The sequence below is a fragment of the Trachemys scripta genome, chromosome 8, assembly GCF_013100865.1.
Source record: "Trachemys scripta elegans isolate TJP31775 chromosome 8, CAS_Tse_1.0, whole genome shotgun sequence".
Lineage (NCBI taxonomy): Eukaryota > Metazoa > Chordata > Testudines > Emydidae > Trachemys > Trachemys scripta.
In genome coordinates this window covers 97,900,907-97,926,809 of record NC_048305.1, presented here as the reverse complement: position 1 = coordinate 97,926,809, position 25,903 = coordinate 97,900,907, and the positions used below count along the sequence as shown (strand labels likewise).

The window sequence follows — 25,903 nt, the reverse complement described above, 5'->3', positions numbered from 1 at the left end:
CATGCAACAGAGTGTTTTCTTTATGCCGCCTCTTACTGGAATAACCCACTCCTAGTGTCAAAAACCCATCACATTGCCTGGAAATGCTACTGCACTCAGAGCTAATTATGTGATAAAGAGCCGCTCATCTTCCTCCTGCAAAGTGGAGAGTGAACAGGAAATGCAATGATCCTGCCCAAACAGATTGTTGGGGGGAGGGGGAGGAGGTGAGTGAAATGCGGGGTGTGGGGAGTGGAGGGGAGGAAGATGGACTGGGGTAGAAGGAAGGATTTTTGGTTTGTCTCAGATTCTGGAACTCTATCCTGAGGTTTTTGGGATTTTGCAGGTTTTCTCTAGTCCCTGAAGATCTGCTGATGGGGTGAAAACCAAGGAGCGCTAGAGAGGAAAAGATGGGGCTGGATGAAATTAACAAATTCTTCCCAACAGCAGGGTGGGTGGGAGATCCAGAATTTGGCATGCTCCTTAAATAAATAAATAAATAAATTTGCACTGACAATGTAAATATCATGCAGTGAAATGTTAAGCATGTACAGCCTCTGCTTCCCTTCCATCAGTTCTTTAAATTGCTCCTCTTTTTGGCATCTCTTGCTGGTCTCGCAAAGTGTGCTGACGAGAGACTGGAGGTTGTTCCTTGCCCAAGTCTTTATGTTCAGACTACAGCTGCTTCCCCCCTTATCTCTGCTCACATTTTCCCATATGGTAAGTTTGGAAAATTCCTCTCCGATTTCACTGCAAAGGACAGGAAATTCTCTTTGGGAGACGGTTGTCTATTTCTCGCTCTAGTTTTGCTGCTCACATCTGGAAAGGATCTGACTTGGGAAAAGGAAAATATCTTTCTGAGCTCTGTGTGTAACTGACATGGCATGAACTAAGGGGAGTCTTTGGGGGCAAGAGAAACGCTTTTCTCCCTTCCTTTGATTTCTGTCAACAACGGTGAGTTGTTTTAGCACTTTCTTTTGTTACAGTTTGGTACACGGAGAGCGTTGAACAAGCCTGCCTTGTAGCTACAGCCTTTAGAAAAGACATGTCATGAAAATAACAAATACACATGACCTGCTGATCTTAAAAACAAATGAAGATCATGTTTTTTAAAATTGAGACTGTCTTGTAAGGCTGAACGTGGAGAGCTGTAGCCATGATGCTAAAATATAGAGAACATGCTTATGCTGTTTGTTCAGATCATCTTCCTTACTGTACTCTGCAACTTCACTTGCTGCTTGAGACTGATTGCTGAAGCACTGGGCTGCTGGTACTGCAGTGGATGATGGTAGCTGCAATGTGATGGAGTAAATTTTGGTTCTATATGGGACAGTGTGCAATGAAATCAGAAGGTGCAGCCACAACCCCGAAGAAACCCTGTATTGACTTCCAATACAATTGCAATTTTGTTCTGAGGCACAGGGCCTGATCCGAAGTTCACTGAGGTCTTTCCATTGAGTTCAATGGGCTTTGGATCAGGCCCTTAGTAAACCAATGGGTTTTGGATTATGCTCTTAGTGATCTTAACAGAGTTAGTCTCTTCAAGCTTTCTTTGAACTAAGAGAAATCAAAATCCATGACCATATTTACTTCCTGAACTCTGGAAGCAAGCAGATGTTCCTTATCCAAAGTGTCACTCTGTGGCACCATAGCAACTATCACTTCAAAGGCATTGTAGCAGAAAAGGACATATTGATGACAGCAGTGGGAGACTTCCTCTGACCTATTAGAACATGATGTCAGATTTTACACTCATCTCGCTTTAGTCAACTGCTGTCTATGTAAAAGTGTCAAAAAGCACTCGGTTTAGTCAGCTCAACTATAGCCCTTGTGTAAGTTGGTTCTACTACATTGACTTCAATGTAGTTACACCAGGGCTGCCTCTGGTTGATGTTTAAAATATTTTAATTAGTCCTTTTTTGTCATCAGTTATAAGAACAAATCAATATGACTTAAAAAACCCAGAAATTGTAGTTTTCTAGCTTTTCAATACATTCAAAAGACATCAGTCAAGATTCGGGAACAAAGATGGATTGCAGTAAACCAATTAGCTGTGTCAGGTTTCTGAGGTCAGGTCTGGTACTAAATATTCTAGAGTTCTACCTGCCGCACTGTGCTACATTTTGATCTCACAAGTGGACATCTAGAGTAACTCCATTCAAATCCACGAATTTACTTGAGATTTACACCAATATAACTGGCAACAGAAAGCTGGGCCAGTTACATCTGGAGTGTCTAAAGTTTTGTAAAAACAAAGACCTATCCGGGAATTAAACGCCTGGGGCTGGCCTGTGTGTGTTGCTTCATGCTTGGACTATGGGGCTGTAAAATTCTGACGTAGACACATAGGCTCTGGCTGGAGCTCAGAGTCTAGGGCCCTGTAAGGGAGGAGGTGCCCAAAGGCCTACGCTTCAATTCCACAGCCCCAGAACCTGTGCCCCACAAGCTCAAGTCAGCTGAACTGGGGCCAGCCGCAGAGCTGCAGGTGTTTCATTGCAGCGTAGATAGATCTTTAGACAGCTGACCCGGGCCAGCCACGGGTGTTTAATTGCAACAGAGACAAACCCAATGCGTCTGAGGGCCAGATTCTCACTTGCTTGAAAACAGCTGGTCTCCCAGGTCACACCATCTGAAAACCTGGCTCTGAGAGATTCTTGTTTCTGAACTCCAAAGAGAAGCATTGATTGTCAGAGCGGAATGGAGTAATTATGTCGTATTAAGGGCAACAACCCATCATGTTTGGATCTTGAAGGAGCAGTGTCCAGACGAGTTAAAAGTCCCAGAAAGGCTGTTCCATGACCTCCCCTGTTTGGAAGTGGGTGGAGCATGTAGTAGACCCTAGATCACATGGTCTCCCATGCTGAATCCTCCGCAGGATTAAAAAAAGAAGAAAGGATAAAATAAAAGCCACTACCAGCTCTTACTGCAAATCATCATCTGTGAAACCTGAGAGGTTCTAAGAATGAAACGGAGCTGGGCCTGGCCCAGCTGGCAGATTCGGCAGATATTTAACTTCTGTTTAGATTATTCTAACCTGCAGCCAGAAAGATAGCGGTTGAACAATAGCCAAGGCTCTAAGGTTCAGATAAATGTTGCTGTCCAAAATCAATAGACGGTCCAGACCATATTTTGCTGCAGTAGCTCAAGATTTCATTACTGTTCAATGCATATAAAACAGACCTACTGGAGGCCTATCCTGACAGCGTGAGTCACTATTTTCCAGCACACCTTGTTTACATTAACCAGGGCAGTGTGTAATGATGGGAATTTATTTCCATATGCAAAACTCTGTGGAACATTATGATCAACAGTTGCATAAGAATAACATTACATAACCTCGTATATCAATCACCCCAAGGACCTGGCGTTTCTCAGTTTGAGAAAGGGAATAACTTACTTCAGTAGCCAGGGCTAGTTCCCCTGAGGCTGCTACGCCTGCAGCCACAGGGGGCCTGCAGTATCCATTCTTGAGACAAGTTGAAACAATAATGCAGTGGTTCTCAAACTGTAGTCGGTATGGCACTGCCCAGTCACATGGTCTTTATTCCTCTCCTTGTTTCCAGCTCCTAAATTGCTTTAAAAGAAACTGAAAATACATAAAGGGAGAGTAAGAATGGGCTAGTGGTTAGGGTGCTAGGCTGGGGCTGGGGAGCTCAAGGCTCAAGTCTCAGCTTTGCCACAAACTTCTGTGTAACCTTGTGCAAGTTTCTCTGTGCCTTAATTCCCCCTATGGGGATAATACCGGGGCACTGTAAGGATAAAAAGAATAAAGACCGTGAGGTACTCAGATACTATGGTTATGTGGGTCATACAGAGAAAATGATGGGGTCTAAATTAGTGTTACCACTCAAGAAAGAGATCTTGGAGTCATTGTGGATAGTTCTCTGAAAACATCCAGTGAATGTGCAACAGCAGTCAAAAAAGCGAACGGAATGTTGGGCATCATTAAGAAAGGGATAGATAAGAAGACAGAAAATATCATATTGCCTCTCTATAAATCAGTGGTATGCCCACATTTTGAATACTGTGTGCAGATGTGGTTGCCCCATCTCAAAAAAGATATATTGGAATTGGAAAAGGTTCAGTAAAAGGCCACAAAACTGATTAGGGGCATGGAACAGCTTCCGTATGAGGAGAGATTAATAAGATTTGGACTCTTCAGCTTGGAAAAGACAACTAAGGAGGGATATGATAGTGGTCTATAAAATCATGACTGGTGTGGAGAAAGTAAATAAGGAAGTGTTATTTACTCCTTCTCATAACACAAGAACCAGGGGTCACCAAGTGAAATTACTAGGCAGCAGGTTTAAAACAAACAAAAGGAAGTACTTCTTTACACAACGCACAGTCAAACTGTGGAACTCTGCCAGAGAATGTTGTGAAGGCCAAGACTATAACAGGGTTAAAGAAAGAACTACATAAATTCATGGAGGATAGGTCCATCAATGGCTATTAGCCAGGATGGGCACGGATGGTGTCCCTAGCCTCTGTTTGCCAGAATTTGGGAATGTGCAACAGGGGATGGATCACTTGATGATTACCTGTTCTGTTCATTCTCTCTGGGACACCTGGCATTGGCCACTATTGGAAGACAAGATACTGGGCTAGATGGACCTTTGGTTGACCCAGTGTGGCCGTTCTTATGTACCTCATCTGGACAGATGAAATGCTTTCCTAATGTTCCATATGACAACTAGTACAATCATCACAGGGATCATATGTGATCACAAATAGGAGGGGACAGTGGGTCAGTATCTCTGAAGAGTTCTCTGTTGAATCACCAGCGCCACTGCTCTGTAAGTGAGATTGCTGTTACGTGTAAATAGTTAATGAAGTCCAGCAGGTGGTGCTCAAGAATATGTAGCATTCTGAGTTCTGCAGGACCAATAAAATGCCTTGTTGTGCACTGCATAGGGCTTCCTCTTTAGATGGAGCTCTTAATAGCCACCCTCTGCGTCCCAGGTCCTTTAGCCTCTTTTATGCACTTACTGCAGAATTCCTACTTTACCCAGATACTTCTGTGTGCTTAAAAGGGCAGATCTGCTAGGCTCTGTGGCAAACCATTATGAGGAACAAATTAAACATGAACTGTCGTAATGCCATCTGGCAATAATCCAGACAGGTGGAGGGTTTCCACAGCTGGGTTGGCTAATTGAAATATGCTGCAGTCTTGCCAATCTCAGTTTCCACCGGGCCTGGAATCAGTCCGGTAATGATGCGAGAAACTCGAGTCCATTCCTGAATTTTAGCTTTGCTTGGAGGGGGGAACCTCCTTCGGATTGGCTGCTTTTCTTGCTTTGCTGGCTCCTGGGGAAGGGCAGCCAATCAGGGCAGTTGCAGGATGCAGGCTGAGTTCTCTCTACCTCCCTTCCTGGCAACCTGACACCTTTCTCAATAGGAGAGTGGGGGAGGAAGGAAGCAGAAAGAGCTCGGGGCAGCTCTGCTCCCTCCCTCTCTTCCTGTGAGCAAAGGGACGGCTCCTCCCAGACTGGGAAGGGACAATGGGGGGGTAAAAAACTCCTGGAGCTGTTCCCAGCCCTAGCCTGGCAAGGGGAAGAGAGAATCCTGCTGTAGGTCCTTGCCAGGCCTGGGTGAGGGAGGTGAAAGAGTCCAGGAGCTGCAGAAGGAGCAGAAGTGAAGCTGGAGGGGCAGTGCTGATGGGGAGTTGAGGGGGCAGAATTAGTTGCTGGGCAGGGGGACAGCAGATGTTGGGGTGAGAGCTCCTGCAATGGGAGCCAAAATCACTTGAACCAATTTAGGAGTGAAAAGAAAAGAGAAAAGCACAATATAAACTTTATAAAAAAAATCTCATGATTTTTTGCCAATCGCTTTATTGTTGGGAAGCTGACTCAGGATTTTTGACTCTGTGGGGTTGACAACACTGATGCTGAGAAGTTAGTTTGGTTGCCCGCACAGCAATTAGACCCATACTGCTATTTGGTGTGATTTTTACTGTTTAAATCGCCTGCTACGTGGCAGTCAACCCCTCGTGATTAGGTCCTTTACCTTCCACTTGCAGTTTTTGTTGGGCTTTAAAACAGAAATAGTACTTAGCCTGCAAAAATACTAACTCCCAACTTACCGTGATGTTTGTTTGGTTTCAGTGGAAATGCTTCCAAGCAGCAGATCCCTGCTGGTGCTGTGGCTTTTGGTATTTAGCTACAAAATGATCCATGGTCACAATGATGAAGACAATGAGTTTCTGGAAAATTCATCCAAATTACCGAATCCAGACCCTAATTTCCTGGCTCCAGACTGCCCTAGAGACTGCACCTGCACCCAGGAAGGAGTTGTGGATTGTGGAGGGATCGATCTGAAAGAATTTCCCATAGATTTACCAGAGTCAACAAACCACCTTTCCTTGCAGGTAAAATAAAACACAACAGGATTGTTCACCAAAACAGCAGGCCTGATTCAGCACTGTCCCACGGCTCCTTTGAATAGCACCAGTACAGGGGGCCTATCCATCTGACTCAGAGCTGGGGTGTGCTGGGACTGGCTGAGGGTAGAGAAGATGGGTGGCAGGGCATCCCTGCCCTCAGCTGTTTCTCACTGCCATAAGGCTCATGTGGTCTAAGACAGTGGGGAGCACAAGGTAGAGCAGCCCTGATGGCTAGGCTGGGGCCACCCGGTGCCCTGGCAGCCCACGGAGTAGCCCCCAGAAGATTTCCTACCCCTAGCTCCAAAGGCTGCTTGCATCTCTGGCTCTCTGATTTTTCCCTCGCTCTCCTTTCTGTTTCTTCTTTCACCCTCCTGGCTCAGAGGTCAGCGATCTGATCAGCAGAAAGATTCTGTGCCTGACCAATATTAATTTCATTGAACTTTATATTCCTTTATTTTAAAATGTTTTTTTCCTCTCAGACAGGTGTGGGAGAACTTTCACTCTGGTATTAGTCCTCCCCGAGATCTGGGTGTGTAAGGGGAGCAAATAATCAGAGTTGAGACCTTCCTTGTGGCTCAGAGGTGAATTTTTCCTCAAATAAGAGCCTTCAGTGTATAACCTTTAAGTCTGCTCTCCCTTCGGAAAACCTGGGCTTAATTCTTCCCGGGTGTAACTGCAGCAGCTGCCAAGAAGTTTCCTGGTATCACGTATTAATTGAAATATCCTAATCAGGATCCACTGGCCCAGATGTATTCCTCTACCCCCAGTGCCAAACATCCCCGAGACTCCCATCTGTACAGAACCGTGGGAAGTTAAACGGTCATGATGAGCAAAATCACCCAAACGAGAAGAACTTACAAGGGTTGAAAAGAGCCATCTTGCAGCCTCATTGGAAACCCACAGGGAGGGAATTCCATAGATGAGGCCCTTGCACTCAGCTGGTGCTGACCTCATCCAGGCCAAGTTCAGCGAGATGATCCTGGTGGGTTGTTTTTAAATAGAAGGCTGTAGGCATAAGTTCACTTCCCTAAATGGTTATGTTTACTGGGGCTGAGTGGTTGTTGTTCAGGGCAAGCGTATGTGTGTGTGAGGAAATATGTTCTAAACTTCTTAGGCCTTGTCTACATGGGAAAGTGTTACCAGCATAGCCCTCTGTGTGGACTCTCATTCTGGAGGGTGGCTTTTTTTTTTTTTTTTTTTTAGTTTATCTTAAACCTCTTCCCAAGTGACATAAACTAAATGGAATAAAGGCCCTCGAGCTGATGTTAGAGTGCTCTCCTGGGGGATTATACTACTGTAACTATACTGGTTTAAATGAATGCCTTAAGTTACACAAGTCTAATTTTCCCATGTAGACAGGTCCTTAGAAGAATCCACTAACAATGTGCTGTCAGTAGCTTCATTTGCCAAGCAGGGTTCTTTGTAGAAGTTTAGTAAGTTTCAATTTAATTAAAGGCATATTTTCCCTCCCTTTGATCCATTGTCTGAGGCCTCTGGTAGAGCAGGGCAGTTGTGTTCAAGACAAGATAATTAATGCTGGTGTTTATTAAGTCTCACTGAAAGTGCTTAAAATTAAGCCATTCCAATTCCTTGCTTGCTGTTCTTTTTTACTGGAGTACGTGAGCCAGATTGTGCTCTTAGTTAAAACAGTGTGAATCCCAAATAACTCCACAGTCAATGCAGTGACTTGCAGATTCCCACTTGTATAGAATGTGTCCTGTGGTCCCTAATTAGTGTTTTTTTGGTATTTATCACATTTGATAAATTGAGAGAGTGCACAGTTTTGCAAGGGAAAATTCAGAGTTGTCAATCAATGCACAGCTGTAGTCAGAAAAGTTGTAATGTAAAATGACACCTTATTACTGAACAGATCTGCTCCAGGTGTGTTTCAGTTAGAGCTATTTTACTGTCAAAACAAAAGTTTAACTCCTGTCACCCCACTAGATGGGCTATGGGAAACTGGACAGGATTCCATGCTGTAAGCTCTTTGGCGAAGAGGCTGTAATTTTCGGTATATAGCTCTTAGCCCCTGACCTGGTTGAAGCCTCTAGATGCTACCATAATATACATGTTTAATACTAATATGAACACTATTCAGCCTTGTGCACTATCAAAGAATTGTTAACTAAAGTCTGATGGCAGATTCTTTATTAGCGGTGGCATGTCTGAAATAGAACCCAGCTTGACTTTCAGATCTCATGATGAGTTTGCAGTTAGAAAAAAATCTTTCATTCTACCAATCACGTTTGATTTAATAAAATACATCACTGACAGAAAATAAACCTGAGACCCCACTATACCAGTCTTATATAGTCCTTTTTCAGAGTAAAGCTGTGCTTTAATTACCTGCCAGCTGTTCAGAGGGTTTGCCTCTGTCTGAGGACATTATAGGCTTTACTAGAACCTGTTCCTCATAAAGTACAGGACCTGGATATTTTTAGGGATAATCCCAAGCTGCAGAACTTGGCTTTGCAAGATTTCAAACTCTGCTAACTTCGAGTTTGTCAGATTTGGGATCTGAGTTTGGCCTTTTATAGCCAGGGATCTATTTTTGACATTCAGATCCAAACTTTCCAAAAGTTCAGAGCTAGGGTCTTTCTCTGATTACTTAGCTGATGATTCCTATTCTCCCTTTCCTTAGAATAACCAGATAGAAGAAATCTTTCCAGAAGAGCTTGCCCGTCTTTACAGACTAGAAACTCTCAATTTACAGAACAACAGGCTCACTTCGAAAGGTAAGCTGGAAAAGCCAAGCATCAGAGTACCAAGAGCCACTGACAAGCTCTGCAACATGAGTTTATGCAACAAGCCAGTCAGTGGTCACAGATGGAAGACGTGAGGAATGGTGTGTGGGCTCAAATGTTAAATTATTAGAATGGATGGCTAATCCGCGTCACTCCTTTGGCCAGCACACAAGATGTGGAGGCACTTCATCATCTGAAAAATAATGCTCAGTGCATAAAAATGCAGTCCTCCTTGTACCAAATGAAGAGACATGGCAGCTATATTGCGTACTGTGGCATAGCGCACGCTTGTCCAGGAAACTCCCTCCAGTCCCTCTAGAGCGCATCAGAGCAATCCAAATTGGATCCAGAAATATCTGCATGCTGAACAAATTCCCTATGACAGAGCCTGCTTCTTAATTCACTCCTTCAGTTCAATTCAGTTAATTTGATGTCTAAATTACTCAAAACCTTTGGAACCAAACCATAAGCATTAAAAATAACACCACTCCCACCCTTTCTGTCAACCCACTTTGATTGCTTCAGGCAAGTTTTGCTGGATAAGTCAAGCACTTGCTATGGGGGGAGGGATAGCTCAGTGGTTTAAGGATTGGCCTGCTATATCCAGGGTTGTGAGTTCAATCCTTGAGGGGGCCATTTAGGGATCTGGGGCAAAAATCTGTCTGGGGATTAGTCCTGCTTTGAGCAGGGGGTTGGCCTAGATGACCTTCTGAGGTCCCTCCCAACCCTGCTTTCTGTGATTCTATAGAACATTGCTATTTAATTAATAAGGAAAAGTCCAGATTCTGAAAGAGGAAGAAAATAGAGGCTGGGGAAGAGCCACATGATAATAAAGGGGGAAAGTGTGTGATTCAGAAATGGTACTACTGTCAACACACTCAGGTGTGACCCTGTCTGTGAGGTGCACCCTACTACTCCTATGGATAACAAGAGCAGCCTCCTATTTCAGGGGGTACAAGTAGACTTGATTGGAAGCACAGGACCATTGTACAGCAAAACAAAAAGTATAGATTCAGGACCTGGTCCTGTTCCCTTTTCAGTTAAGAGAAACTTCTTCCATTAACTTCAGTGGGCACATGATTGAGCCGTAAGTTTCAAATATGCTTTGATTTAGACTATGTCCTTATGAGAAGAATTTTCTACAAGTTAATAAAAAGAAATTAACCAAAAGATGTAGCAGTGGAGGGAGGGAAGAAAATCCACATCTGATTCCTGTCCTTTCTTCCCAGGCAGCATGGATGCTCTGTGCAGTTAGTAATATATATCCCATAGCAAGCGACCTTAAATCTGGTGCACTCTTTTACATCTTCTGATCATCACGCGAATTACTACAGGCTAAACAATGTGCTTTGTTCAGCTAGAGTTCTTTATGAATTTCTATAGCTTGTATAATTATAGAAAATGAAACAACAACAAAAAGCATGAGTCAGGTTATTTCTGAAAAATATTTAAAACTTACATTATAGATACCCTTTGGGGGGGAAAAAAAGCCCCTCTAGCATTCTCATTCACAAAGGGTGTTGACTGTAAATCATTCCTGTTGTTTGAAGGGCTTCCAGAGGAGGCATTTGAACAGCTGGAGAACCTGAATTACCTGTACCTTGCAAACAATAAGGTAAGAGGGGGAAATGGTTTTTGGAGATGCCTTCTGATGTTATTCATAAAGTTAAACAATAATGATGATTTAAAAAATACATTTATGTTCTCCATGCCTGTAATGTTGTGCTGAGGTGTGTAATTCCAATGGGGGCTCATCTAAGGCTATCTACAATTAAAACTTCCATCATGCTGCAAAACTGTTAACACAAAAGGGCTATTTATGGCGTTGCTCTTAAGATGTTGTGTGAAGATGTTCGTTTGAAGAGTGCATCAATAGATAAGAGAGAGGTAGAAATTAATCATTCAAAATAGAGCTCTCACCTGTGCACACGGGTCTAGCGCCATCTGGAATCTGTGTGCACTTTTGTGCACAATTGCCTCAGTGCAGGTGATTTAAATCCATTACTTCACGGTTATACAGGCAAAAGAGTTTTCACGCACAAGCTCATTTGACCACGTTTGGTGTTGTGTGGTGTTCGAACACATAACGTCTAGAACCTGCACTCACTGGGGACCTGACCCAAAGCCCACTAAGTCAAGAGAGAGACTCACTCTGAAGTACTGCACCTCGTTTAGAAGGAAAAATCAAATGCACAAATATAAAATGGGGGAATTACTGACTAGGCAGTAACACTGTACGACTCCGATGTAAGACACAGGAGGTAATCACTATGCTCTACTTGGCACTGGTGAGGCCACAGCTGGAGTACTGTCTCCAGTTTTGGGTGCCACTTTAAAAAAGATGTCAGTAAACTGGAGACCGTCCAGAAAAGTGCAACAAAAATGATAAAAGATTTAGAGATTTTGGAGATTTTAAAGAACAGGTTAGATAAACACCTGTCAGTTATGATCTAGCTATACTTAGTTCAACCCCATGCACTGTGGCAGGACTAAGTGACCTCTTGAAGTCCCTTCCAGCTCTGCAGTCTATGGGCTTTGGATCAGGCCCTAGTTGATGGACTTTTTCACCTGCACACAGAGATGATAGTGCACATAAACTGTGAGTGCAGGTATACAAAGCTGCACACACACTAGAAGAGGCTGGGTTAAGCCTTACTGGAAAAATAGGTCCTAACACTTTGATGTGTGACTCTTATAATGAACAGTCAGGAACTGAAAATGCCACTCCATTCTCCATGGAGCCCATTCCCATCATGTCTACAGGAGCTATACACATGCATAGTAGAGACAACTGCCCACCAAATGTGGGTTCTATGGATTAGGAGAACTGTGGAATGAGTGGAAGTAGATGTTAGAGAGAAGCTAGTGCTACTGAGGTTTTGGGACCTGATGGAAGTGTAACCCCCTTCCCCCCCGCCCAATGTATTGTGTGCTGTGTCCCCCACACTAGTGTCCGGTCCACATAAGAGACTAAGTGCCTACTGTTGCTAGCAGCTAATCAAGTTACCTCTTTAGCTCAAATGTTTGGAGCGCATACTTCTAGTGGTTAAGGTCCCAGGTCCCTGCTGATGACCCATGGTAGGAGTCACAACAGATACCCCAAGCCTTGATGAAAAGGTTATGCTATCTCAACAGGGATGGAAATGCCTTCTCTGATATCACCTTACTCCTGTTTGGTTCTGCAGTGGACTAATATTTTTAATGAACCCCCACAATTACTTGCTATGGAAGGAAATGTGATGCCACAGAAAAGTAGGGCTTAAAGCACCAGGCACAGATCAGTGGGGAAAGCTCAGCTGTGCAAGCAGAGAGCCCCTTTCAGACAGAAAAAAATGTAATTCTCTATCTGTTAAACCACACTTTTTTTTTTTTTTTTTTAATGTCTGTGATCCTTTGGCCTTTAGATTATACACCAAGTGGCCAGATTCTGGTCTAAGTGTCCTGCCAGGACAAATCCATAATAACTTCATGGATTTCCCCTGGTGTGCCTGAGCTCAGAATTTGCTCCTTAGTACAGCTATATCACATTCTCTACTTTTTCAAGCCACATTTCCATGTAATGGTCTTGGCAGCAAGTAGATCCATAAAAGAGAAGAACAAGCCAGGCTGTGACTAATATTCCAGAACTTTGCAGTCCAACTTTTCCCTGTGTGACAAAACAAAGTGTTTGGCTTTTCCTGACACTGTTGCAGAGAGAGACACACATCCAAGATAAAAATGCAAACATCAGCAAATTGTCAGAAGCAGTTACAGTGAGAAGTTGTGGACCCACAAAAATAACACGTCTTCAGAAATCACGAGCCAGGACAAACCAGATTGGCTTTGTTATGCATCCATGCTGCAAAGGGAAGTGCTACAGCTCAGGCAACTGTGGTGTTTGGAGGAGGGCAGGGATTTGCTGGTAGTTTACTCCTCTCATTTTATGGAAGGAGGTTTGTCTTGATGTTTTAGTTAGTGGCAGTTCTGATTACTTCACAGACAGGTAAATTGTCAGGGTGGCTTTTTTAATTAGCATAACTAGGCTAATACATAACGCTGCTGTATTGCAGGTGTATCAATCACCATAAGTAAATAAGTTATATTGTCGCTTCTTGTTTAAATTCCCCAAGAACACCCACCAGAAGCCTTGGTCACACAGCCTATGGGGAGCCACATTTTTAACAAAAACCTCACCTGCTGAAATGGAGGGCAGGGCACTGAGCTGCTGTATTGATTACTTTACATTATCAGCCCTTTGGGTCAGGGAGTCTTGAGATTTCTCAGTATTCCCGTAGTGATATGGGATTCACTGGGCCAAGGCTTTTCTGTTTGTGTCAGGGTCTGCAGCAGGCAAGGAGAAAATAGCTTTTAGGGCAGCACTGTAATTGGTTAATCTACCAGTTAGCCATGGAGGAAAGAAACCTGCAATATGGAGATGGGCAGGGGAGGGCAGGAACAAGGCTGCAGAGAAAATCGCATTAGTTGAAGTCACTAGATTGCTGTTAGACAATAATGATGGGAGAGTTCCCAGCCACTGAATCTACTTTAACTCTAACAACTATGAAAACCCAGCATAAATTCTCTGAAGAGCCAACTAATGAAAATCATCATTCAGTACTATAGATATTATCCTAGAATAGTGCATTCAGTATATTAGAAGCAGCACAAGTTTGGAAAATTCATCATTCTCTGCAGGAGCAGATACAGCAAATAGCTCTCATTGTCTCAGTGTCTCCCTCCCCCCGCCCCCCAGTTGGCAATACCTAAAATGCAAAACACACACTTGGATTGAACATTTGTTAGACCTGTCATGGCAGGTGAGAGAAAGAACAGTGATTTTCCCTCAGCTGGTCACATTACCATTTCTAGTAAGAGAATGGGATTTCCCTTCAGAGATGTGTTCTGTAATTTTCAACAGGCCTCTACCCACCTGAGGTGGATGAAAGTATAACTTGCCAAACATCAGAGTAACTGGTTTATAGGCTTTTGAGAGCAGCCATGTTTTTCTGATGTCTGCCTCATATCAAGAGGATGGAAGGCAGAAGGGTGAGGAGAAGGTAAATCTGATATTGACACTTCTGTGCAATGGAGTTCCTGGAAACCTACACAAAGATCCTGGTGCTCTTCAACCATCTGTTGGCTCTTGGTGAACGCACACACACAAAACAGTTCATCCAGTTATAAAAGCCAATGAGTGAAAGTTCTAACACTGGGACAGTTGTTGTGTCAGTTCTATCATTATTGTACCCCTTCCTTCAGCTCCTGCTATCTAGCTGTGAAAGATTAAGAAAGGGCTGTCTGCTTCTGTCTGCTAAATCTGAGCATGCCTTCTTACATCTGAAATCTACCTGGCCAGCAGCAGCTGTCCAACCCCAGATAGCTGATGCGAGCTGGTCCTGGAAGAGAGGCCGAGAAAAGGATCTGAGCAGCTTGAATCAATCAATCTCTTTCTTTCTTTCTTAGAAAGAGCGAAACATCTCCTCTCTATTTTCTTTCTCTGTGGTTTTCAGTGATTCTGTTGTTTCTCTGAGTGTCACACAGGGCTGTTGTGTGTTTCATATATCTGCTTTGACCCAGGTGACAATGTATGCAGACAGGAAAGCTTGAACCTGGATGGAAGTGATTAATTGCATCTCTGAGTGATTTCCTGTGTCTGATTTCTGTGTATTATGCCATGGTAGAGAATGTTGCCTTATGACACGTTTCCAGAGCTTCTTGACCAGGCTTGTTAGCATTAACCCACTTCCATGAGATTACATCTCCCAGGTCAGCAAGTATAGCATGTATCCATGAGTACATCTAAAGCTAAAGGCAATGTGGTGTCAGTGCTGGTCTTGGTAAAATGCCTCTAATTTCTACCCATTATTTCTGGTGCTGAGAAAGCTTCACAGGGGATAATTGATTTGGGGAAATGGTTCTTGTTGCTTGAATTGGGTCCATCAGACATTTTCAGGCAGCCTAAGGAGGGAATTACTGACACAGGAGAGAGAGACAAATAAATGAAACAAACTTATTTTCGGTTTAAAAATAAAAGTCTGAGTTATATGTCTGGTGAACTACAAGTGATAGAAACACTACTCTGCCAAGTGCATGCTTGACATACCAGCAGAAAGAGAAGCTTGATACTCTTCAGCTATTCATTTATTTAAGAAGTTAGGCCAAGCTATTCCCCATTAAAATCTCTGTTCTTCCCCAAGGTGATAATAATAATGAAGTGTTAATAATAATAATAATAATAGGAGTAATGACTTGAAGGAATGTCAGTCATTCTTTTTTATGTGCAGTCTCATTGTGTCTTGCCTGCTCCATAGGCCTGACTCTCCCTTCACTGACATCACTTAAATCATGAGTAGGACCATTGAAGTTCATGGAGTAACACTGTTGTAAAATTTGTGTGAGAGGAGGATTTATAGATTCAAAGTATTTAAGGCCAGAAGAGACCATTATAATCAGGTAGTCTGACCTCCTGCATAATGCAAGCCATAGAATTTCACCAAGTGATATCTGTATCTAGTCTACAACTTCTAGTTGTATTCTCCAGAACATATCTTTTTAGAAAGACGTCCAATCTTGATTAAAGGGGACAGAGAATCTATCACACTCCAGGTAAATTGTTCTAATGATTAATTATCTTCACTTAAAAAATGTGCACCTGATTTCTGATCTGAATTGTCTAGCTTCAGCTTCCAGACATTGGATCTTGTTATATCTTTGTCAGCTAGATTAAAGAGCCCTCTACTATCAGAAATATTTTCATCATACAAGTACTTACAGACTGTGATGAAGTCACCTCTTAGCCTTCTCTTGGATAAACTAAGATAGATTGAGGTACTTCAGTCTCTCCTTGTGAAGCAGGTTATCTAGACCTGGAATCATTCTTGTAGCTCTTTCCTGAACCCTTTCCAATTTGTCAATATCCTTTTAAAAAATTAATTGGCCCAGTATTCCAGTAATTATCTCTCTAATGATGCATACAGTACTGAGAACATCTTCCTATTTTTACTAGTTATTCCCCTGCTTATACATCCAAAGATTGCATTTGTTCTCTTAACCACAGCACTGCTCTAGGCGATCACGTCTTGAGTCATCTTGTCACCTTGAACCCTAAGTTATTTTGAGTTGCTGCTTTCCAAAATACAGACCTCCACCCTAAAAGTGTGACCTGTATTATTGGTTCCTAATTGTATGACCTTGACTTTAGCTATTATTCAGTAGAGTCATTTTACCACATGATCCAGATCACTCAGTAGAACTGACTTGTCCTAATCTTTTACCACTCCACCAATTTTTGTCATCTGCAAATTTTACCAGCAATGTTTTTTTTCCAGATAATGGATAAAGATATTGAATAGCGCTGGGCCAAGAAGAGACTCAAGCCCTGTATCTGTCTTGTTTGGATTATAAGATCTTTGGGACAAGAACACTGTATTGTGTTTCCAATACACTGTCTGTGTTTAACAAATAAGATGTAACTCTTAATACACATCAGATATTTGCTTTTGTGCCGATATTCTATTCTGCTGTGTTGTTTGGAAAAAACCACCCCTGGTAACCTGCATCCTGTTTTGAAGAGATTGTCAAACATGCATGGGACTTTGGAACTAAAGTGTGGAGTAACCACCACGTGAGTTACTTTCACATGAGACTCTGGCAGTGAGGGCATTATGCGGCTTTTTAAAAATTTTGGCATAGTATTTCACAGGAATTATGACCATAACATGAAATGTATTTACTCTCTGAACCCTTGATTTCTTCCAATCAAAACAAAACCCATCCAAACATTCTGAAGCAAAAGTCTAGCTCCTTCCTGTAGAGATTATTTAGTAAGGACAGAAATCCTCACTGTTTTTAATGAGACCACTTGGACTCTGTCATTTACTGCTGCTTCTTCAAAGTAAATAGCCTGCAAATATTCTGATGCTAACCCAATACTGGTGGTTAAAGCATTCATTGCATCTAACTGGCTTTCTCTCTCCTCCCCTCCCTCCCCCCTGAATATTTGTTTTTCAGCTAACTCTGGCTCCGAAATTCCTACCAAATACCTTGATCAGTGCAGATTTTGCAGCCAATTACATCACAAAGATTTATGGGCTCACGTTCGGACAGAAGCCAAACCTGAGGTAAGGGATCAAGAAGTGAAAGGAGGAGTATGTTCTGTCACGGCTTAGCGCAAATGGGTTGGTGGGAAGAACTGATTATTTAGATTGTTTACCAAAACCATTTTTGGCCCGCAGATAACTTTTGGAGGAGGAGGATTGTTTAGGTTACCGAGGGGACCAAAACCACTCTCGGATGAATGCATTCTAGTGGCTTTTGTTGGCCATCACACAAATATACACACAACATTTTTAATAAACACGTCTTCGAAATCTTGTTTATGTTTATCTGTTATGAGTGGCAAGGAACGACACTGATTAATCAAATCAGTGACTAACTGGTCAAATATTCCCAACTCCATTTTAGTTCCTTCACTGAAAGGCTGCGTTCAAGCTGAGGCTGTAATGCTGTTGTTAATGATGCAACAGTATTGGATTCAACAGTACTTACCAACCCCCATCAGTACTTCAACCTTGTGTGGCTGATTCTCTAGGCACCACCGCTATTCTTTAGTGATGATTTTCTAGGCTGGACCCCAGTGCAGTGCCACAGACCACCCTCATTTCACAAGCCTGCTGTGAAATGTGGTCTGCTCCACAGAAGTTTTACCTAATCTGTTGATTCAGACTCCATTACTGCAGTAACCATTGCAAGAGCATCCCGAGCTCCACTGCTGGTTACAACGTGCACATTTGAATTGTAAGTGCCTAGCGCTGGCTGGCACAGTTGAGCCCGCAGGGTCTAATCCTGCAATATGCAGGGAGCCCTCAATTTCCATTGACTTCAGGGGGAGTTGCGTTAGCTCAGTACCTTCTCGGCTCTTAGTCTGGTAAGCCGTTACAGTCACCTGAAAAGGTTGGGTCAGTCACTCACCTTGAGTGATATTTCATCATGACTGCACCTGAGCTTATGCATGTGTCTTCCTTCCAACCTGAATTACAGAAACTGCTGAGTTCCTGTAAAAAGCAACAGAGGGTCCTGTGTCACCTTTGAGACTAACAGAAGTATTGGGAGCATAAGCTTTCGTGGGTAAGAACCTCACTTCTTCAGATGCTTCTGTTAGTCTCAAAGGTGCCACGGGACCCTCTGTTACTTTTTACAGATTCAGACTAACACGGCTACCCCTCTGATGCTGAGTTCCTGTATCACATTAAGTAGCTGGGCTCTTTCTGAAGTGAGTTTCACAAGTTCTCCCGTAGCAACCATTGTTTAATACAGAATAGCAGCCTGTTGTTTCCTGAGCTGGACGGATACAAGATCTTAACTCAGAAATTCAGTTGCTGTACTTTTCCCCCCACCCCAGTAAAGTATGCACTTTCAGGCTCCGCTGACTTGGAACGAGAGGTTTTTAGAAAGGGAAATATTTGTCAGTTAAAAGCATAGCGGACCATACAGAGTGAATCATATCCTTCCCTGTGGTTCTCTGCTTGTGGAGCTGTCGTGTTTCTATGTTGAGTCCAAAAAATCCCCCCAGATCATCTCCACAATCACAACAAAATCCTCAAACAAGTTAGAAAATGCAGCCTTTTCAATCCCTGCTTTGGAAGCGGTTCCCTCTCATACTGTTAATCTGCCACCAGGACTTTAGCCACAGTGCCTCCTGCAGCACATGCAGAAACAACGGGAGTCGCCACCCATTGTTTATGACAGTGGGTTTTTGTAAAAACAAAGGGAGGACGGTTTGGACCTGATTCTCCTCCGACGTGCATAGGTGTAAATCGGGAGTGGCTCCATTGACATCACTGTCATTGCACAGCTATAAAAACTGTGTAAGAAAGGAGGTTTCCTTTTCCCCTCGCTCTGAGATGGAACTGTTTCCCCTTATCTGATAAGGACTTCTTGGGAGGAATTTACCTAGGGATGGGGCTAACTGGTGCAAAAGGAAATAAACATATTTCCCCAAACCTTCACCTTAAGTTTAAAAGTCTTACAGACTGGTTAAGCCTATTCTTTCATCTGCATAGTGGTCTCTGCACTCCTGAGTTCTAGGAGCAGAAATTCTGAAATAGCAACATAGACGCTATTCTTGTATTATTTCCCACCTTCGTAGAAGCAGAAAGAATGGAATCTCCCGAGATGACCAATCCTCAAGAGATTTATAGCCCAACTTTGCAAACTCAAGGTTGGGATGTGCTTTAAACTAGGGGTTCTCAATCTTTTTCTGTCTGAGGCCACCGTCCAACCTGTTATAAAAACTCCACGGCCCAGTGTGCCACAACAACTGTTTTTCTGCATATAATAGCCAGGGCCCGCGTTAGAGGGTAGCAAGCAGGGCCGTTGCATGGAGCCCCGCACCACAGGGGGCACTGTGAAGCTAAGTTGCTCAAGCTTTAACTTCAGCCCCAGGTGGTGGGGCTTGGTGCCTGGAGCTGCAGCCCTGTGTGGCAAGACTTCAGCTTTCTGCCTTGGGCCCCAGCGAGTCTTACACCGGCTATGCTCGGCAGACCCCCTGAAACCTGCTCGTGCCCCCCCCCAGGGGGCCCTGGACCCCTGGTTGAGAATCACTGATTTAGATTAGAACCCAAACTTTGGGTATGTCTCTGAACCAAATCCAAACTCTAAACTTTCTGAGGTTTGCCCATCGCTCCAATAGCTTCTCTTTGCCTTGTGGCCAAACAGTGAGCTGGGCTCAAGCTGCTAAATTCAGATCCAGATTTCAGACATACCCAAGTCTTGCCATGTACAGATTCCAGGCTTTCATAGAATATCAGGGTTGGATGGGACCTCAGGAGGGCATCTAGTCCAACCCCCTGCTCAAAGCAGGACCAATCTCCGGACAAATTTTTTTACCCCAGTTCCCTAAACGGCCCCTCAAGGATTGAACTCACAACCCTGGGTTTAGCAGGCTAATACTCAAATCACTGAGCTATCCCTGCTTTGTCTCAGCCTGTTAAAGATGTGGGCGATTCATAAAATACAGATCCAGATCCAGGTTTGGATTTTGAACATTCCACCACTCAGAGACTGCTTGGGGCCAGGATTGTGGTTTGGGCACATCTGTTTTATACTTGGCAGAATAAGTGATACATTAAAAAATGAACATATGTATCTTAAGACAAGGAAGACGATAGACTGAGGTGTAGATTTCAGAAGGCTGTATTGGGTAAGAGAGGAAAGCAGACCATACTGCCTAATTCAGTCTTTCTTTCTTTCTGGTAGATCTGTATACCTTCACAACAATAAACTTTCAGATGCTGGGTTACCTGATAATATATTCAATGGGTCTAATAACGTGGAGATATTGATCATGTCCAGCAATTTCCTGAAGTATGTTCCGAAGAACCTGCCTCCAGCACTATATAAACTACACTTAAAGGTAATGGATGTATTCTCTTACATCTGGGATGCAGTTCTGTGAGTGTCTGAGATTTAAGCTGCCAAGGCAGGCCCATTGTAAGATTGTGCCTGCTAGGTTTGGGCTGAACTAAAAGCAAGCCAGAGACTAGCCAATCTCCCCTGTACGTACAAGTTTACTGGCATGAGAAGTGATGGCTGTTTTGCAGCGTAACAAGCTGTTTGCCTAGATCAAAATTCCTTTTTTTCTCTTTCCAAGGGAATTTATTGCTGGTGGCTGGCTGGCAGCCTTGCATGTCTCAATCCTGAGTGTAGCCAAACACCAGGCAGTCCTTGGACAGAGAGAGTGCACATTTTGTCATGCTGTCCTCACGTGTTGGAATCACACAGAGGGCAGATAAGTTTATAAGGCCATTCGGTCTTTGTCCTCTTTGCTGAGCCTGCCATGTGTGATGGTGTTTTTTCTGACATAGCTGCTTATCCACTAGGAAGGTACTGTCTTTGCTCACCAGATTATTTCACATAGGCTGTATCACCTTCAAGTAGCAATGAGTTTTGGTCTCTACTGAACTGGCAACTAGAATATTTGGACCAGTAATTTTCCATGGCTGCAGCTAACCCTGGCAGAAGCATTGGTGGACGCTGTAGTGTAGCTGTGCTCTGGTATTATCTCCGTGTCATCTAATCTTGATTAAAATCACGTGTCGCCCATTTGCACTAGAGCTCTCACCATAGCTAACATGGAGGAGCTGCGATGGTGGAGAATTCTGGATCCAGTTGTGCTTAGTGCTGACAATCCCTGGGAGATGAAGAGGGCCTTTAGCCTATTATCATCTCCCTAAGCTATGCAGTCCTTTGTTGCCTGCCCTCCTTTCCTCTCCTTTGAAGGTTTCACCATTGACTCTCATGCAACACTTTTTAGGAACTAGGGTCTCCGGTTTAGAGAAAGGTAAAAACAAAGGGCCTAATCTTGCGAATTGCTAGACTCCTCCTGCAAGATGTTGAGTGCTCGCTAATCCCATTGACTTTAATGGGACATGTGGGTACTCAGCCCCGTGCACAATCAAGACAGTGTTTGCCCAGTGCTGGACTTTAACTGTCTTTCCTCAGTCAGCTGTGAGAATGGCAGTCTTGGGCCCTGTGGGGGAAAAGATGAGGACTGGAGAGGGAAATGTGAGCTTTGTTTCCAAAAAGCATCATCTGCTGGTAGTGACACATGAACCTGTTGTTTTGACCAGCCAATGGGAGAGCAACAATAAATGAGGGATAGCCGCTGGGAGTTGAAAGGGGAGAGGCAGGGTTCGTTTTGATGTGACACAGTCATGTTGTCTCTTTCCTCTCTCTAATCACTTCGACACTGGTGTAGTCCCATTGATTGAGATGTTGTATAAGACAAGAAGCTGTCCCAGCGTCCGGTGCATTCTTCATATACTTGAACTGCTAAATTCAACATTAGTGCCTTTATATATTCCAGAAGTGTGGGGGCCCACTTATAATTCCTGCTTGTAAATGAAATGCACCAGCGAACACAACATTTTTAATGTTGGCTCAGGGCAACAGCAAAGGTTTCTTTTGCTGCCTGTTGGCCACTCAGAAGCCACATTAAGGGGAGAAGGTAGCTTTCTGGAATCTAACTCTTAGGAACTGTACTTTTTGGTAGATAAGGAATATTGTTAGGATTGTAGAATTGGTTGGCCCACTTTATAGTGGAATCTGGTTTGCTGAGTCTAGATTCTTTGGCCAGGGTTGATTGATAGGTGCATAGATTTCTTGGGGGGAAGGAATAGGAACCTGTACAGTAAGTAGGGCCTGTTAATGTGCCAAATCCTGCAATTCTCTTACTCGGTCTTCAGTCAAAACTCTTGGGGAATTGTGCCAGAAGAGTGAGTGAGAAAGGACTGCAGGATTTGGCCTACTGTTTGGATATATTTCTCTCACAGCCTGATAACAGCCCCATGTAATATATCATATGCTAATCCTACTGATTTTTCATTGCTTCTTATGCCCATGGACATGAGGCCTATGGTGCTAGCTGCTCAGAGTTGTGCCTGATGATTCTCTAGACTCGGATATTCTCAGACTAATAATGCGCTTTCTGTGTCTATAGAACAACAAACTGGAAAAGATTCCCAAAGGAGCCTTCAATGAACTTGCGGGCCTTCGAGAGCTGTATTTGCAGAACAACTACTTGACTAATGAAGGGATGGACAATGAAACCTTCTGGTGAGACGCTGCTCTTTAAATTTGGCTATTTTTTCTTTATATGTACAAGAAGGTACAAGGTTTCTATTATAAAATGTGCCATTTTATTTACTGGGTCTATATGTAAAGGCCTAGATTCTGGTGCTGCCACCCAAATGCAAACATATTGAACAGTTTGAACTGGTATCAGACAGTGCCTTTAAAGAAAGGGCACCAATGATCCTAGCTCCCTGGTAGCTACAGGCCCAATCATGCAAAATCCCAGGTGCCTATTGGGAGAGGCCTAGAGTCATGCTGAAGTCAGTAAATGTTTAGGGCTCCACTCCTGTTGAAACCAAAGTGAGATCACTCAGCACTTTTCATGATCAGATCCAAGTGCCGTTTTCTGGACATTAAGGCTAGATCTTCAGCTCTGCTGATTCTCCTTTGTGCTGCTCTCACAGTGCAAAACGGACTTGAAAACTGCCCTAAGTTCAGGATTACCCTGGCATGGGGCTACCCCAGTGTAGGAGGAAAGCTGGAGAATGCTGTGTTTTGATACTTCCCAGAAGTAAAATGGCCCCTAAGGGTTTTTTACAAGCTGGTGCAATTTAAAATAGCCTTTTGGCTTCTCTATGCTGTGCCCTGGGTAAACTGAGACTCTTGGGATCAGTGTGTCAGAAAGTTACCTTTGCCTTCCCAGTTGTGTGGAGTACTTGACTGGCTGTACCTGAGGATCTGACTTGCAGTACTTGTCCTGCACATAACTTGCTCTGTACTCTATAAACCTGTCAGATTATGAAGAAAGGCAAATGCAACAACCCCTTTATTCTTCCCGCTACTATTTAACATCCTCACAATTGCATAGTCATTTATCTGTGGGTTTGCTATTTTTATCTCCAGAATAATGTTGTGTGTAACATTTCTGATAAGGGCTGGATGAGCACAGCACAATCACTCCGGCTTAGCCACAGATCACCTTTCGCAGTGGGGATGGGGTTTGATCTTTTGCACTCAGTGGTCAATGAAGGTTGCACTACATAAATCCATATTTCCTGGGTAGAGTATACTGTTTGACTTGAGAAGCTATCCAGTTCCAGAAACATCTGCCTTGAAACACTGAGCTGGGAAATAATGCCACTTATCTGCATCCAGTTGTATAAGTGGCTAGACTGAAGATTTGCTTTAGCTACAACTGAGTCCTTAGAATCTAGTTTGAATAGTTTACACAAAGCAGATCTGGCCTTGAATCACTTCCATAATACTAGGAGGTCACAAGAAGTTCATAATCTTGGCATAGGCCTCTGAGCTTATGTTTCCCCCTTTGGTGAGAACAATTCAGCATCATCTCAAAGTCAAAACTTGTGTTTTTAGTGTGAAAAATACCCTTTTATTTGAAATGAGAGACAGGAGTTAGTGTCGATTGTGATGTATTCATTTTAAACTGACAGCAGAACTTTTAAATTTTAATGGTCTTTCTACTGCATCTCTACCCGTCTTTCTGGTGGCATGCAATAACTTTGATCATTCGGCTATAGTATTTTGTATGTGGTGTTAACAGAGAGAACTACCAAGCTGAAACGCAGATCTCACCTCCCTGGCAGATGCTTATGGAACCCAGTCAGCTCTCCTGCAAGTGTAGCTGGTGCTTGATGGCACTGGATATCCCCTAGTGGCCAGTGAGGAACTACATATTCTGCTGTCCCGACCAGGGATACAACATCAAGGACAGTAAGGGAAGTAGCAGGGTAGCCACGATGGGGGGGGGAGAAAGTCTTTTAAAAAGAGGGTAAATCCCCCAGGGAAACAGATTATTGTTTCACTTGGCAGTATGTAAATAGAGAATGTTTTCTTTCCTGCTTTTCCAAGGAAACTATCCAGCCTTGAATATCTAGATTTGTCCAGCAATAACCTTTCACAAATCCCGAGTGGCTTACCTCGAAACATCGTCCTCCTTCACCTGGAGAAGAATGCAATTAAGACGATTGGCAGGGACGTTTTGATCCAAATTAGAAACCTTGAGTACCTTCTACTTCACAACAACAAATTAAAAGCCCGAGGGATCCACCCGCTAGCCTTCCAGGGCTTGAAGAAGCTACATACTGTCCACTTGTACAACAATATGCTGGAAAGGATTCCCAGCGGGCTACCGCGGCGAGTGAAGACACTTATGATCCTTCACAACCAGATCTCTGAGATTAACAGGAATGACTTTGCTACCACTTATTTACTGGAGGAGCTAAACTTAAGTTACAATAAGATCACAAGTCCTCATATCCATCGGGAGGCCTTCCGCAAGCTGAGACTGCTAAAGTCCTTGGATCTTTCTGGAAACAACCTCCACACGCTGCCCTTTGGCTTTCCAAAGAACTTGCAGATTCTGAAACTGAAGGAGAACGACATAAGCACCATTCCAAGAAGAGCCCTGGCAGGAATGACAAAGCTGCAGGAGCTCTACCTGAGCAACAATAAACTGAAAGTCAATTCCATTCACAGGGGAGCATGGCGGGAACTCAGCAGTCTCCAGGTAGAAACACCACCTTCTCTACTGTATTGATAATATGGATGTCCCTTCCTTATTTGCTTGGTCCAATTCAGTGGGCATTAATGGTAGATTCAGATTGGTCCTTATTTTCTAGGCCTGCACATTAAGTGCAGGACAGTCTAGAAAGGGGACATTATCTGATTTTAAAAGACTTGTGGCAGAGTTGTCCTCCTAAATAGAAAGACAGCTGCCATTATACTGTTATCAGAGGAAACATAAGGATTTCTTTGGTCCTGGACTCTGAAGCTGTGTTATATTTTCAACGGGATATTAATGACTCATGCAGCTAAAACTCCATATGCTGCCATACAAATGCCACTCCCCACCCGCAAGGGTTTTAAATAAGCTTTATTGTGTAGAGTTCTGAAGGGAGGGACACTGGGAGGCAAGGAATGCGTAAATAAAACAAGCTGTTAATGCACAAAACATTCATAGCAGCTTACAGTCAGACAAGCCAAGCTGTAAGATTTAGCAGCTCAGCTGGGTAAGGCACCTGGATAGCAGTTAGGGGGCCTGGATTCAATCAACTGCCTGTCCTTTGGTTAATTGTCAGGGACAGTTGAATAGAAACATAAGGCAGGCAGGAACAATCACAGTTGTGCTATGCAAAATGATCTTGCAATTGTGTCAGTAGCTGAAGGATTTGTCTGCATTTCCTTTTAGGCAAGAGCCCCATTCCCTGCATTAAAAGATATTGCCCTT

The 25,903-nt window shown here is 43.4% G+C and overlaps 1 protein-coding gene across 4 annotated transcripts in view; it reads left to right on the top strand.

Moving 5' to 3' along the window:
* The window catches only part of PODN (podocan), a 36,968-nt gene that overhangs the window by 145 nt on the left and 10,920 nt on the right, over positions 1-25,903 (top strand). For 2 of the 4 annotated variants that reach the window (XM_034780203.1, XM_034780202.1), the window contains exons 2-8: positions 6,084-6,346; positions 9,003-9,096; positions 10,656-10,720; positions 17,095-17,204; positions 20,341-20,497; positions 22,583-22,698; positions 24,526-25,183. In XM_034780203.1, the coding sequence (XP_034636094.1) occupies positions 6,084-6,346; positions 9,003-9,096; positions 10,656-10,720; positions 17,095-17,204; positions 20,341-20,497; positions 22,583-22,698; positions 24,526-25,183 (1,463 nt within the window). The other 2 variants (XM_034780205.1, XM_034780204.1) reach the window with 2 other exon arrangements.